Source organism: Acanthaster planci, linkage group LG01 (genome assembly GCF_054643075.1).
Source record: "Acanthaster planci isolate LZ-2023a linkage group LG01, COTS_SCS, whole genome shotgun sequence".
NCBI classification, from domain to species: Eukaryota; Metazoa; Echinodermata; class Asteroidea; order Valvatida; family Acanthasteridae; genus Acanthaster; species Acanthaster planci.
The window spans coordinates 11,985,197-11,999,137 of record NC_141777.1 but is presented as its reverse complement, the minus strand read 5'-3'; the positions used below and the strand labels follow the sequence as shown (position 1 = coordinate 11,999,137).

Sequence of the window (13,941 nt, the reverse complement as noted above, 5' to 3'; positions counted from 1 at the left end):
TGCCGTTGTGACTCGACTGCAGCCCCTTCCCTTAGCGCCGTGTGTAGTTTCAAGCCGTACCCAAGAAATTCGGACACCGCCTACGGCTCTTTCATTGATCTCAGCCTTTGATGCAGAGCATTAATATTGACTGCTTCGAGGGCCTATAGTAAAACTGGCCATCCGAGGTGATCCATGGAGCATTCTCTTTTCCCGAGGCAAAGCTGAAGGAAAATAAAGAGCTCCATGGATCACTGAGGGAGGATAGGTTTATTGTACCGTGACATAAAGCAGTCAATATTTGTTTCATAATACCTCCCCACAGATTCTGCAAAATTTAAGCTAAAAATCAATAATGAAACACTAAACTGGAATATACATTCATCAAATTCATTTCAAGAATTCCAAGGGAACATGACAACGACGCTTGAAAAAATTCATTGACCAATGTTGTTCACTATGAGCCGAAATACACACCTATGCTTTCGTTGCTACGGATATAGTTCTTTGGTTGCTACAGGTAAGTTCTTTTTCAGAATGAGGCCTGCTGCATGGTATAGTCTTTTTGAAGCAGTGGTATAAAAAAGTAAAATTAGCAAGCGCCACATGACACACTTTCGGCCAATCAAGATACAGAATCTGTGGGTGAGGCGTTATAATGGTTTCTACAAATAATTACAGGCTCGGCCCTTACACCGACGTACATGTATTCATAAACACTGCATCAGAGGCGGATAAAGGAATTTTTCCGGGGGGGGGGACCGGAGTCAGGCAGGTTTTTTTAATGTCTCATTTTTGCAGAAAGAGGAAACAATGATGAAACATTGCATGATTTACATTGTTTACAATGGTTTTGGTGCACTCACGGCTGAGTTTCGTAGCTCGAAGCCTTAAAAACTACAATGACCATCTTCTGCCATCTCCAGTTAAAACGCATTTTGGAGGAACCATTTTACAAAAATACCAAGCCGCACCGAAAAGAAGGTATTGATTTCAGCCACGATGGAGCCCAGTGGTCGGAGAAGCTCTAGATCCTCCATCCCCGCTGAAACACAGTTTATACGCAGGCCGCTCGGCAAGTCTCCTCCACGCACGCCCTGGACCGGCGTAGAACTTCACCACAGCTGCACGAGCCCACGTGCGGCATATCTGACAGCGGTTCCCCCTTTGACGAGCATACATGGGTACAATTCCTGATCTCATCAGCTGTCTCTTGTTCATGGGTGGTTTTTTTTTCAGGATGACGTTCAGCAAGATTGAACACATAAGTTCATTTGTAGAAAAAATGTGAACTCCTCTGTTTCCAAGACTAGCCTCGGCGACCATAAAAAATGTTACTCAAGACTAGGAGTTGCTTGCGGCTTCACACATGTAAACATTTAAATTGAAAACAAACGCTCCATAAAAACCACCAAGCAACCATCAGATTGGCCAATGAACACAGATTCAGCAAACACAATAGAAACACCTGCAACAAAGAAAAGATTCATTTTATTTCTTAGAGTTCATGTGGTATGTTAAACTTTCTGTTTACTCTGTACGCACAATGACTGCCTCATCAGACGCACTTGAGAAGCAAAACGTCTTGCATGGAGGTAAAACAATCCGTGCATGTGACGGTATATACATGTATGCTTACCAGAAACAAGGACAGAATATTATTGATACTAGAAATGGATATGGTTTGATCATAAGTGTACAGGATTGGCCACTTTAAAGCACCAGTTTCTAGAAAATTTTCCAGGTGGGGGTATCAAGAATGTCAGATTTTTTCTATGTCCGACTGTTGCGACCGACGGTCACATACATCAGGGAGGCAGGAAAACATAGGGAACACGTTACACTATAACTAACGCACTTTATACCTGCAGTAGGATATGATTTTTTTTTCTTATTACTATTACTATTATTTATTTTTTTAAAATTATTTTTTTGGCGCCAGAGTGGGGGGGAGAGGGATATGACCCAACCAACTCTATCTGGATCTGCACCTGCTATCTGAGAACACATCAATTCATTATGTCAATGCATGCTGCTGTATATGACATTACATATACCATGCATTAGTTTTCGAATTGCTTCACAATATTGAAATATATTTAATGTACAATAATTCTTGGACACAGAGACGGTTTATGGTATTAAATATTTTCTGGCGAAAGACATTCAAGCAAAGTTGTTAAGACCTCAACAGGGCAGACCATTTCAGTTATTGTCGAAGATATTCAGAAATGGAAACAATACATGTACATGAACCATTACACCGTATGCTGTAATGAGAAAACACAGATGATACACGCACAGGACTGGACTTGTGACTGTCATCAGAAGTGATGTAGTTCAGACCTTTTGACTTTTTCCCCAATTACTAAACTTATTGGAACCAAAATAAGCAGTGGCATATCCAGGTCTTGGATGGGGGGGGGTTGATGAATATTTCTACAAAAATGACTCTTCAAATTTTTTCAACATAAGAAAAAATCCACATATCCACCCCTCCCCGTCCAAGGTGGTAGTAACATTTCTGAATTGCTGGCATTTTCAATTCAAAGGCAATGCATCAACAATATACAACTGAAGTTAAGCTCCGAAAGAACCATTTTGGGGGTCAACATTAACTTCCAATAAAAACAGTTTTCACTGACGTTTTACTGTTCTCGTTTCCAGTGAAGGATCTCAACCAATCCTAATAAACATTTGAGAAGCAAGTCTCTCGTAAACTGTTTTGAAACCCCCTTAAATTTAAATCATCAAATACATTGTAACAGCACTTAGAATACATTGTATTTGCATGGTCATAGTAGAGGTGACCAGTAACTGACGTTATATAACTACATATACATATGCAAATTAGCCATGCCAAAAATCAAAACTTAGATTCTCAGATGCCTTAACAGTAAGTCATTTCAATTTCCACAATGGTCTTCTAGAATAGTACTCAGTTTGTACATGAATCATTTGAAACTTACAGCATTAACCTTTGGCAAAAGCAGACCTTCTTGAATCATGAAAAGTTGTTAACTGTGCACTGCAGGCTACTGGTGATATCGGGCTTTGGAAGCTACAGAGGCTGGGTTTTTTACCTTCCTCACATCAACGAAAATTCTCCAAATTCTCTGGGTGTATTTTTAGGGATTTGCAAGGTTCAATGAATGGTTCATTGGTTCAATGAATGGAACATCAGTGTAAGTGAATTTCAGTCCACTGTGATATGCTGCAATCTCGTCAAACCACATGAAAATGGCACTGAAAACTTCATCTGTGACCGTTTTATTGCCAGACATATTTTAAATATTCATAATTTTGTGATACACTTCTCCATTCTGTTCGACACACGGTTTTCCAGTCGCATATTGAGTTAAATTAATAAAATTTCATGTTTATTTTTTTCATGCTACGCACATGTAAAGTTCAATCCTTTAATATTCACACCTGCTATTTGGAAAGTGGATCTCAATCACCCACAGTGCAGATTAGAGACAGTACGAGCAATACTGTAGGCTCTTTGTAGGGTATTAATGTAATGCAGAGATGTTTTCACCTGACAGGTGCATTTACACTTGCTTGATGGGGGCATGTCGAGGTCCCACTTTTGACATGTTTATGACTCATGATACAGAGGTTACAATAATACAATTTGATATGCAAGATGCACACCATGAACTTAGATTGGGGGTGCTGACACAAGTGACCCGGTAGACAGAGGTGCACAGTATTTACGTAGAAGATAGGCAAGGCTTCAAATGGCAAAAGGTGTGAGTGAAATGAAGAGCCAGACCCCACTGTGGCACCGGCAGATAACAACAATTGCACGTGGCACAAGTGTGAATCACATTGCCAGTTGATGGAGAGTTCACTATTATTTAACTTGAAAATAAGCTTCACTGTCTACATACATGTACATGTACATGTAGTTTACATGTACAACCCAGGAAATATGGTTGCAAACTTGTGTGTGCTTCTCCAGTGGTGGCCAACCTTGGAGAACTTGTGTGGTCATGTGGTATACTTTGGTGTCTTTTGACAAGACCCTCTGGCATGACTCTTTTCGTCGGAATTTGTACAAATTAGTTGCTTCTCGGTGGGAGCATTGGACGGAAAGTGAGCAACGGTGCTCCCTTATGTCTTCGCCTGGGCCTGATTTACATGTACATGTGCATGGCTCTGCCAGGAAATAACACATGCCCTTATGCAAGCCACATCCACATAGATGTTTCGTACTCCTGGCTGAAGCCAACTGGTTCAGATATGATCTCTTTGTCACAAGCAGTGGGCAGTTGTGCTCCAAGTCCATCTTCAGCACAATGTTTTACAGCATTCACAGATCATCAAAATTCATCATCATCTTCTTCGTCATCATCCAGAGGGTTACCATCCAAATCGGCAAAATCGTCAAAGTCGGGCTCATCACTGCTCAGAGACGACAGCAAATCCTCGTCATCCTCATCATCATCCAAGAAGTCCCAGTCGTCATCTTCCATGTCCTCTATGTCCTCCACGTCACCCAACCCAAACCCAAAGAATCTACGGAAGGCAGGCCCGCCCACGCGATGCTGGAGGATTTCCAGGAATTCGTCCACCTCACTGCTGTCACTGTCGAAGGAGTCATCAAAATCGTCATCGTCGGGGTCCAGATCATCCAGAGAGTGGTTGGCTAGGTTGCCCCATGTGCGGCCCCCTTGCTGCAGCTCCTTTTCCTGGTCTGCATTCAGAACAAGAAGTTTACACAGACAAAAAGAGTTGTGTACGTCACTGATTTTTTGCACAAAGTCTGGCAGGATTTCAGTGCTTCAGTGGGACACAAATAAATTACATGCAACAATGCATAAAGAACCAAGTACTAAAAACGGACCTAATTCCAGGTGAATTTTTTTCCTTTTCTGCTGAATTTGTTAAGTTTGTGACGTTGTCTTCAAAGACTTTGTCATGTGCATAAACTATAAGAATTTTTTGTTTCTAAGAGAAAGAATATTTTGTGGTTTCACACATAACTTGGACAAGAAAGGTTTCAATGTGGATACTTGGTATTGGCGACAGCTCAACAGGAAATTGTTATCACGGAACTTGCTTTAACACATTTGTAAATTGAGAACAATCAATACTATAGACAGTCTAGCATGAAAAATTAATTTTTGAAACACCACATACTTTTAATGCATGTATAAGTTCCCCACTGGAATACGTACATCCCTACATCATCTTACCAGCACCTGTTCTTATTCTCAGGGATAGACCCATAAGTAATCTAATAAAATCAAACTTATATGGCACTCAATATAATTGCACATTGTTTGAGCACGATTCATCACTGAAACCTAATTAAAGCATAACATGCTGTCTGTTCTGTAAAAAACCAAGAGAAATAAAGTGCCTTCAGTTCTGATGGGTTTGGGGCCATCAGGGTTCAACAATGGGCCTCGTACGAGTAACCAAATGGCTAGCTTCACCTTGTCTGTTCCTGACAGTCTCAGCTCGCTTCTTTTCTGCCTCCCGGCCCACCAGCCGGACAAACTTGGCCAGGAAGGTGTCCAGCTTGGGGAGGGGGTTTCGGGAAGAGATATTGGCTCGGCATATGGGGCAGCGGTCAGTCCGCCTCTTCCACTGGGTGATGCAGAAGCTGCAGAAGGTGTGCGAGCAGTTCAGCACCACTGCCTACATTCACAAGAAGAAATGTGGTTAAACAAATCTTCAAACATGTCCCCTTGTGCGAAACAAAAACACATGTACACAGAAGATGTTTTACCACTTGCAGCCGGGTGGTTTGAAAAATGCACACCCGACCCATTTGTGAGCGTCAATGTCTCGTAATGATTCAACTGGAAGTTTTACAACTCACTGATATAAAGAGTTCTGAGCAGATGCTGCATCGAAGCTCACTGTCCAGCAGTTGATACAACTCTGTCAGGGTCTTCTGCTTGGTTTCTCTGTATACGGTTGCTCCACTGGGTGGGCTCTGTAAAGTGAGAAGAGTTAAAGCACAGTGCATACGCTTTGTCAAAAGGTACACTTGTCCAAACATTTTTTTGTTTTATACTGGTATTTTAATACCTCCTTTGGGGTTTTTCACGCGATTGTTTACAACCTACATGTACCATACAGGCAGATGCGGACTGCACATTATAATGCACAGCAATACGTTCATGTGTGTACACGTACATGTATTGTACATGTACATTTATGAATCAATTTTGGAAAACTAGCAAAACAGCATCTCACTTCCAATTGATATAGCTTTCATACCATGCATAATGGCGTTTTCACAGTGCATTTCTTAAAATGCTCCCCACAAAGTTTTGTCAAATGCTTTTCTTTTTTTTAATGCTCTGGGCCAAAAACATGTACATGTGTGCCTAGTGACCAACATTTGAATACATGAAGAACTCAATGAATACCCTGGAAAGTATGCTGTTACATGTATTTCTGAATCTTTGTCAACTCAAACATAATCCCTGCAGTCTCCTGACAATGAACAGAGCATACAGACCAAAACATGGAGTCTCCTACAGTTTTTCAGAACAACACATGTACATGGTCACAAAAAAGATATTTACATGGTGCTACTAGAAATTGTTACCAGTATTTATCCTGAAGGATTCTTTTCTGGGTCTATTACTGCGTAGTAAAGAATCCATCATCAAAGTATATGTAAATGTACTTACCTGTGTATTTACACGTGCACCATCTTGCTTGTTGGAGGCTTCTGGCCCTTTCTTATTTATCTTCCGAGTTACACAATAAATGTTTGCCTTCTGTCGTGGGGCCTGACGTAGACTGTACTTGTGCTTCCCAGCTGCGGTTCTCCAGGTCACTCCGTTCCACTGTAGGCCGTTTCTGGCCATTTCCATCTCCAGTCTGTCTCTCACCTCTTGAACTCGATGGAGCTGGGCAGTCCAGTCCTTCTGCAGCTGCCCCAGTAGTTGTCTCTTCTCCGCCTCGTAGGCCCGCGCCTGCTCCCGTAAGGTTAGCCGGGCCCGCCGCACATCTCCCTTTCGGCACCGGAACTGCTCCCTCCACTCCTGAGCCAGCCGGGTCCTCATGGCTAGCCGCTCGCCCTCTGCCTGGCGCCTGCCGGCTGCCAGCCGCCTCCGGATGCGATGGTCCTCAGCCCGCAGACGCCTTCGGTCCTCCGACTGGACCTTCTCCCGCAGCTTGGCAAGCTCCTTGTGGATGCGGATCCGGCGGCAGCTCAGCGAGGCCCGGGCAGAGCTCTGGTTGCGGGCCAATTCCTCCCGCAGCCCCTGCACTCTGGCCTGCTCCTCCAGTATGCGCCGTCGCATCAGGCTAATCCTGGCTTTGATCGTCTCATGGTTGTTTGAAAAGGCCAGTGCATCATCTCCGCTGTCCTTGTGAGGTGTGGCAGGGATGTTGGACACAGACGTTCTTTCAGCTGTCTCACTGCTTGCCCTATGTAGCGTTTCCTGAGTAGACAAACATGTGCATGTGTCTTCTGCTGGAATGTCTCTCTTGTTCCTCTTCTTGGACTTGACTGGTACACGTCTTCCCGAACACTTTCTGGTTTTGGAGTGTCTCAAACTTTTGCTCGAAGCTTTTCTGTGCTTCAAATCTTTCCCAGTATGGCACTCTTTGGGGTAGAAAATGCCCGAAAATGACGCTTGGTCAACAAGTGCTGGGCCTCTGTTGTAAATTCGGTTTGACTTCATTTTGTTCTCGGGGCCACGATTGATTTGGAGTTGTACGTTTTCCTTTGACCTGAGCGCAGTCTGAGATCGCGTGCACCTTCCTGTGTCACTTTGGCCCGACAGTGATAATTTTCCAGTTCTTGATGGTGCTATGTGTAGTTTTGCCTGACTCTTGCCCCGTGTGTCTCCCGAGGGCTGGCTTTCAGACGACCGAAAACTCGCCATTTTGCATGTTCTTCTCGGTGGTGTCATTACGACTGCTGAGAAATCAAATTAAAATATTTGATGTCTTACATTGTAGATGTCGCAAAGACACTTACAGCTTAGCATTGGCCCTCTAAGATCCCTCAAAAACCAACAAGTTTTTGAAGGAATTCGGCAGTGTTGAGGAAGGGTTCAAATTTTGCCGTGGACCACTAGACCGTGTCCACTGATTTTGATGTCAGTGTCATGCAGCCTATAACAATACATGTCTGGTGAACTAGCTAACACCCCCAGACTACATGTAAAAGTGGAATATAACGCATGCTTACATATTTGGTGTTCATCTTGTGAGGGCATATTAAAATGGATATTCTTTAAATTCATCCGAAAGACCAAAAACTGTAGCTGGTGTCAAATGTATCTATATGTAGGAAGACGGTCTTGTAAAACTGGTTTCTGGCCAGTAAATCTTACGAGTTACTGGACCAGTAGTCCAACAACTTGAGAGTGGTTCATTGACTTCACGGAAAATTTGCGTTTGATCTTTAAAATCAATATCATTTTACCCTAGTTTTAACGTCCTTTAGCATTGGCCAGGCATCTTGTCAACCACAAAGTTTAATCCCTTAGCGTTGGTTGATTTGACTGAACATGTGGCTAAGGGTACTCCACAATGACATACATGTAGCATGCCACGGGGCCTATGCCACTGCATACCCCCAGCATGCCCAGCCATGCCAGCCACTGCAGATCAGTCTGTCAAGTCTACGGTCTGTCAAATCTAAGGTCTGTCAAGTCTACGGTCTGTCAAGTCTATGGTCTGTCAAGTCTACGGTCTGTCAAGTCTACGGTCTGTCAAATCTAAGGTCTGTCAAGTCTACGGTCTGTCAAGTCTACGGTCTGTCAAGTCTACGGTCTGTCAAGTCTACGGTCTGTCAAGTCTACGGTCTGTCAAGTCTACGGTCTGTCAAGTCTACGGTCTGTCAAATCTAAGGTCTGTCAAGTCTACGGTCTGTCAAGTCTACGGTCTGTCAAGTCTACGGTCTGTCAAGTCTACGGTCTGTCAAATCTAAGGTCTGTCAAAGCAAAGGTCAAAGATGAATCATGCAAATTAGTGATTGAAACTGAATCCTGGTCCTTGCCTTAAGCTTGGTTCACTTCCCCATTTGATCTTGGATCGAGCACCTGTCAAGTTGACCATCTGACCATAAGCCTACATGTAGCTAGGGACCATCTGGCTTTGACCGAGTTGACCCACACCATGCGTAAACAAAACAATCTAATGTCATGATGAACATGGTACATCTACATCACTGACAAAGTGACAGTCAAGATTTAGATGTCACAGAAGGTCCCATTGATGGCCAGGTGGACTTCCCGACCATGCTGACCATGGCATCCATTGCCATTGTTATCTCCAGCTATTACATCAGTCCCAACATGCCCAACCATAGTTGGGCATATCCCAACTAGAGGGCTATAGTTGGGCCAGCCCAACTACAGCACAGAGGTCCAGAGTGCATGTGTCCAGCATGTGCCAAAGTCATATCGTTTACAGTGTCATGCCATGAAGTGCCATATTTTAGATGAATTGTGTCAAGTGTTAGATGCATAATTTGGATATGGTTGAGAAAATTTCGATAGAAATTGGTCAACAATACTAGTTGGGCCACTCAACTGCAGCACTACCTGACTACAGTTGGGAGTGTCCCAGCTGTAGTTGGGACAGACGCTATAGTTGGGGCATAACACAAACACCACCCATCATTATCAATCGTCAATTGCCGGCCGCACCAGTAGGTAGTAGTACTGGTACATGTAGTATGATTACCAGGCCTATCATGTGAAAAAATTATAGGCCTAGGCTACTATCAATTATCATTTGATAGGCCTACCTTATTACCGGTACTCAGTACTATTTCACGCGACCTATAACTAGGCCTCAGTAAAACAAACCCTACAAACATGGTTGTTATTTTGATAACACGAATGAATCACGAGAACACTTTACGTACATTGTAGTGTTTCTCAATTTAAACGACACAAAGTTTTGACACCTGCAGTAATTTCAGTGAGTCCGTCACATAAAGCGTCGGTACTGAGGTCAACACTGTCTCACCTTTAACTTACACCAAGACGTGTAGTGAGGGTCGGGATCTGACTACTTTATTGTCGTAAATGAAAAAAATATAGAGGGCGGGCATTCAACGGCTCTGCTCCAACGTTTGTAGACCAACTTACAAACACCCAAAAAATATAAATAAAAATAAAAAATACAAGTTTTTCAAGTGTTCACACATCGAATGCAAGCTCATTCTTCATCTGTCAATTTTCTTTCAATTTCTAGTTGGTTAGTGGAGGACTTTCGAAGACATTTCTAGCCAAAGAATTATGACCCCTAAAAACCAGTCTGGAGAAGGCTGAAGCCCTCGCTAGTTTGAAACTATTGAAACCTACACCGTATTCCGCTGCAAAGGCCCCATTTAGTTCAGTACTTTCAGAAACAGAAGCTACAGTCCTGCCTGTAGCTTCCACTTCCCCCCAAAGTATCCAATATCCAGGCTACCCGCCTATTAATTAACCTGCTGCTTTAATAGCAGCGAATTTAACAGGATGGAGGACGTGATTTATACTAGCCAGTAACCTCCCACCAGAAGCGTTGGAGTACGTATTCCCTCTTCCGGCACAATCTGGTCTAGATAGTCTCTGTTACTATTTAGTCAGCAAATATCGTTAAAAATAGGCATCTTCTTCCATGCATCAAACTCCGCAAGTTAATATAAAAGTACAAGCCTTTTAAATAGTATTTGTAATGTAGAGTTACTTTTATTTCATCTCATGGCACATCCATGTACAACTCAAGGGCATACATAAAATTGTGGTGATCCTTATCTGTATATAATAGGCCCTAATGATTAAGAGAGAGAGAAAAAAAAACCAATTATTGTGAATATCGAGAAATGCATGGAACCCACAAAAACGCAAGCTTCTCGAGTGTAAGTCCCGCGCTGAACAGCTAGCATAAAAAAAACAGGGTACGTAACAGAAAATGAGCAAGATAAACTTTAGATGAATGCATGTAAATAACATTGAGGACGATTATAAATTAGCGTAGTGATATGTGTTCCAAATGTGAATTTAATTTTGTAAATGTATATGTAGCTGGGCCTGATAAATTTTAAAGGTGATGTCTTTAAACAAGCTGGCTTTAAGGAAATTTAAAGTTGCGTACATGCTTATAGCAAAATAATGTAAGAAATAAACTGAATGCAGTCCTCTGTAGTGGAGACGTGGGGACAATACGAATTGATTTTGAAATTAGTCGAAGATGGAGTGGGTATTAAAAACTAGTTGTCCATCTTGTGAGGGGACAATTAAATAAAAAAACAATAATTGTTAGGGAAGGCATCTTTGTTGAATAAACATCAGCACTGTTATTGAAAGCACTAAAACGAAATTACCCACATTTCAGTGGTCTTACACAAACCCAAATAAAACAAAACAAACTAAGCAAATTATAGTCAAATTGAATTCACTGTAATCCCCTTCTGTAACACGGGCAATGCTTTCCATTATACCAGCTGCTATGAACGCCATTCATCATCCATCGTCTTAACTTGACTATAACGGTCGTCGGAAACCCGGTGATTATCACCCACTCTTTACACGGACTTTATGCGGACTGACAATCATTCAGCTGTCACGTCCAAAGCAATTCCGACAGAGAATGTCAGTGACAGAGATACAGAAGCATGAGCGAGAAAGTTCTAGACGTCCAAAGCAAAGCAATTCTGACAAAGATTGTCAGTGACGCAATTAAATAATTTACAAAGATGCAGAAGAATGATGCCAGCGAGAATTCTTCTAGAACGAAGGCTTTTAGAAGTGATGTCTGAGACTCTAACGAAACGACAAAGGTAATCCGAGGTCACGCCAATGGTGTTTGTTTTCGAACGGACGTCATTCTGACGTAGGCTGGAATTATTTTACCGTGCGATATAATTACTGAGTTGGATGTAACCTTCGCTTCCAGTACGTTCTAGCTTCATAGTATATTCAAAGATGTGCCCGATGCCTCGGCTTGAAGCATTCAGCTAACCGAACTACAAAAAGGTGAGTCCCCATGTATAGCTGTGTACAAAAATTGAACTGATGGGATGGGTCGTGGTAAAAGTAAACATTGATATCATAATTAAAGGTTATGCTTATTATTCAAGGGATTTATTTGTTACTTGCTTAATACAGGAAGAAATTAAGAGAAATCCACAAGATTTGGCCGACAATTGGAAACAGCAGTATATTCCAAAGCTTGATTTTTCTGCGTACGCCGATGGGAAGATTATCTGTATCAATGCTATATTTTGTTTTTCTAAGTCAAAAAGACGGAATTAAAGAGATGATGGAAAATTGGATAGGGCCTACGAACAACATGTTGGCATTGAGACCTTTTGACATGGGAATTACACCTCTGTAATTTTGATATCAAGAAAGTGTTGAGAAACTGTTTTGGGACTTGCAATCCAGGTAAGGGGAAATATGATCTTTGTTATTTCGCTATTTTTGTATACTATTTGGTGAAGCGTGGTGTACTTTAGAGTGAATATAGTTATAGTTTACAGCAGACTGTTTGGAATTAGTTGTTCGAAATCTATTCGATTGGTATGGATTATGCACGGATTTTGCTTTGCCATTACTTTATTTATTTATTGAATTTTTTTGTAGGGGGGCGTGTGTTGTATAATTTATATAGCGTCATTTCAAAGAAATATTTATTTCACGGTCAAGGAGAACAACCCTAAATGCTGAAAAAATAAAGCACTTAACAACAAACAAAAAGTCCAAAGCATATCGATTTGAAAAAATAGCAACAAAAGCAGCAATATCAAAAGCAGAAATAAAAAGCAGCAACGGACCTTGAATACCATACACACAACAGAAACCAGCCACGCTAACGCAGCGGCATTTTACATGGACGATGCAGCTTTACTCGCTCAGGTAAAGTCTGACCATGTGTCTTGTCAGGGTTAAAACCTTGTCCTTTGCCTGGCAGGTTCTTGTTCTCTTCACCCACTGATACGCCAGACCCCCCCCCCCGCTTGCCCCTATTGCGTGTTTGATTTAAGGACAACACAACGATATTAAATAGTTTCCACAATGGCGACAACTGGGCCTACTGTAATTCCTCCCCCCCCCAAAAAAAAATCAACCTCCCCCTTGCAGTAAAAATCCTGGATCCGCACTTGGAGAGATACATTTTCCCTTGTTCTTGTTTTTTCCCACAACTGGTCATTTAATAACTTTAAAAACCAGAAATTCCCACTAAAATATACCCACTAGCAGGCATGCTTGCTATTTTAGGGTACTCGCCCCCATTTTGTAAATGCAGGACGCTAACTCCCACCATTATGCCGGATCCACTGCCATCTACGCAAAATCCTACCACTAAGATGGTACCCTGCGTCTGAAGAAATTTCCGCCGACGTCACGGATGCGATCCTTTTTGTAAAGTCATGATGGTGTTTTTGAAGTAACGACCGATCAGACTTACTCCATTACAAATAAATGCATTTCATTAACAGCGGCCTTGAGCGAGGGCACGACTCGAATTCGCAGGATATTTGGAAAATGGATTTATTGTACCCTCGAATATGTCTTCGCCTTTCGGTAACTCACAAGCAGACTGACGCACAGCCAATTGGATCTATATATAGCAGCAACACACGAATTATTGCTTGACATGGTGGGGACAACTCAAATACATCTTACATTTCATTTTTATTGATGCGTTCGTTTCTTTGCTAATTGGTTTTGTGCGAAACATTCTCAGAAGGAAAAAAATCGCAAAGGGGGCTACAAAGAGTGTACGTGCCTGTGTCCCAATCCTCCGAAGAGTTGAACTCAATAATACTTGCGAAATTATGATAAAAGAGCCTGTTATTGAACAGTGTCACTGAATCACACAGACCGACCCAACGCTTCTCGAATTTTTTTTCCAAAGCCAGCATCGAATTTCCAATTTTTTTCGGTAACGCCGCCCAACTTCTCGACTAGGCTTTCTCTCACTGTTGGAATAAAATATCAAGAACTGATCAGTGTCGACGTCAAATACAGACAATCT

The 13,941-nt window shown here is 42.1% G+C and overlaps 1 protein-coding gene across 5 annotated transcripts; it reads right to left on the bottom strand.

Annotated features, from left to right (window-relative positions):
- Positions 1-1,440: 1,440 nt before the first annotated feature.
- Positions 1,441-10,021, bottom strand: LOC110979493 (uncharacterized). 5 transcript variants are annotated; one of them, XM_022235335.2, is made up of 5 exons: positions 9,943-10,021; positions 6,639-7,879; positions 5,816-5,932; positions 5,427-5,631; positions 1,441-4,681 (listed from the first exon to the last, which is right to left on the bottom strand). In XM_022235335.2, exons 2-5 carry the CDS (start codon positions 7,869-7,871, stop codon positions 4,308-4,310), a joined length of 1,929 nt encoding a protein of 642 aa, XP_022091027.2. In that variant the 5' UTR covers positions 7,872-7,879; positions 9,943-10,021; the 3' UTR covers positions 1,441-4,307. The 5 variants fall into 5 exon arrangements, with proteins under 5 accessions (XP_022091027.2, XP_022091024.2, XP_022091025.2 ...); XM_022235332.2 differs by having other exon boundaries at positions 9,839-9,954; XM_022235333.2 differs by having other exon boundaries at positions 6,639-7,876; positions 9,839-9,954.
- Between the last annotated feature and the right edge of the window lie 3,920 nt (positions 10,022-13,941).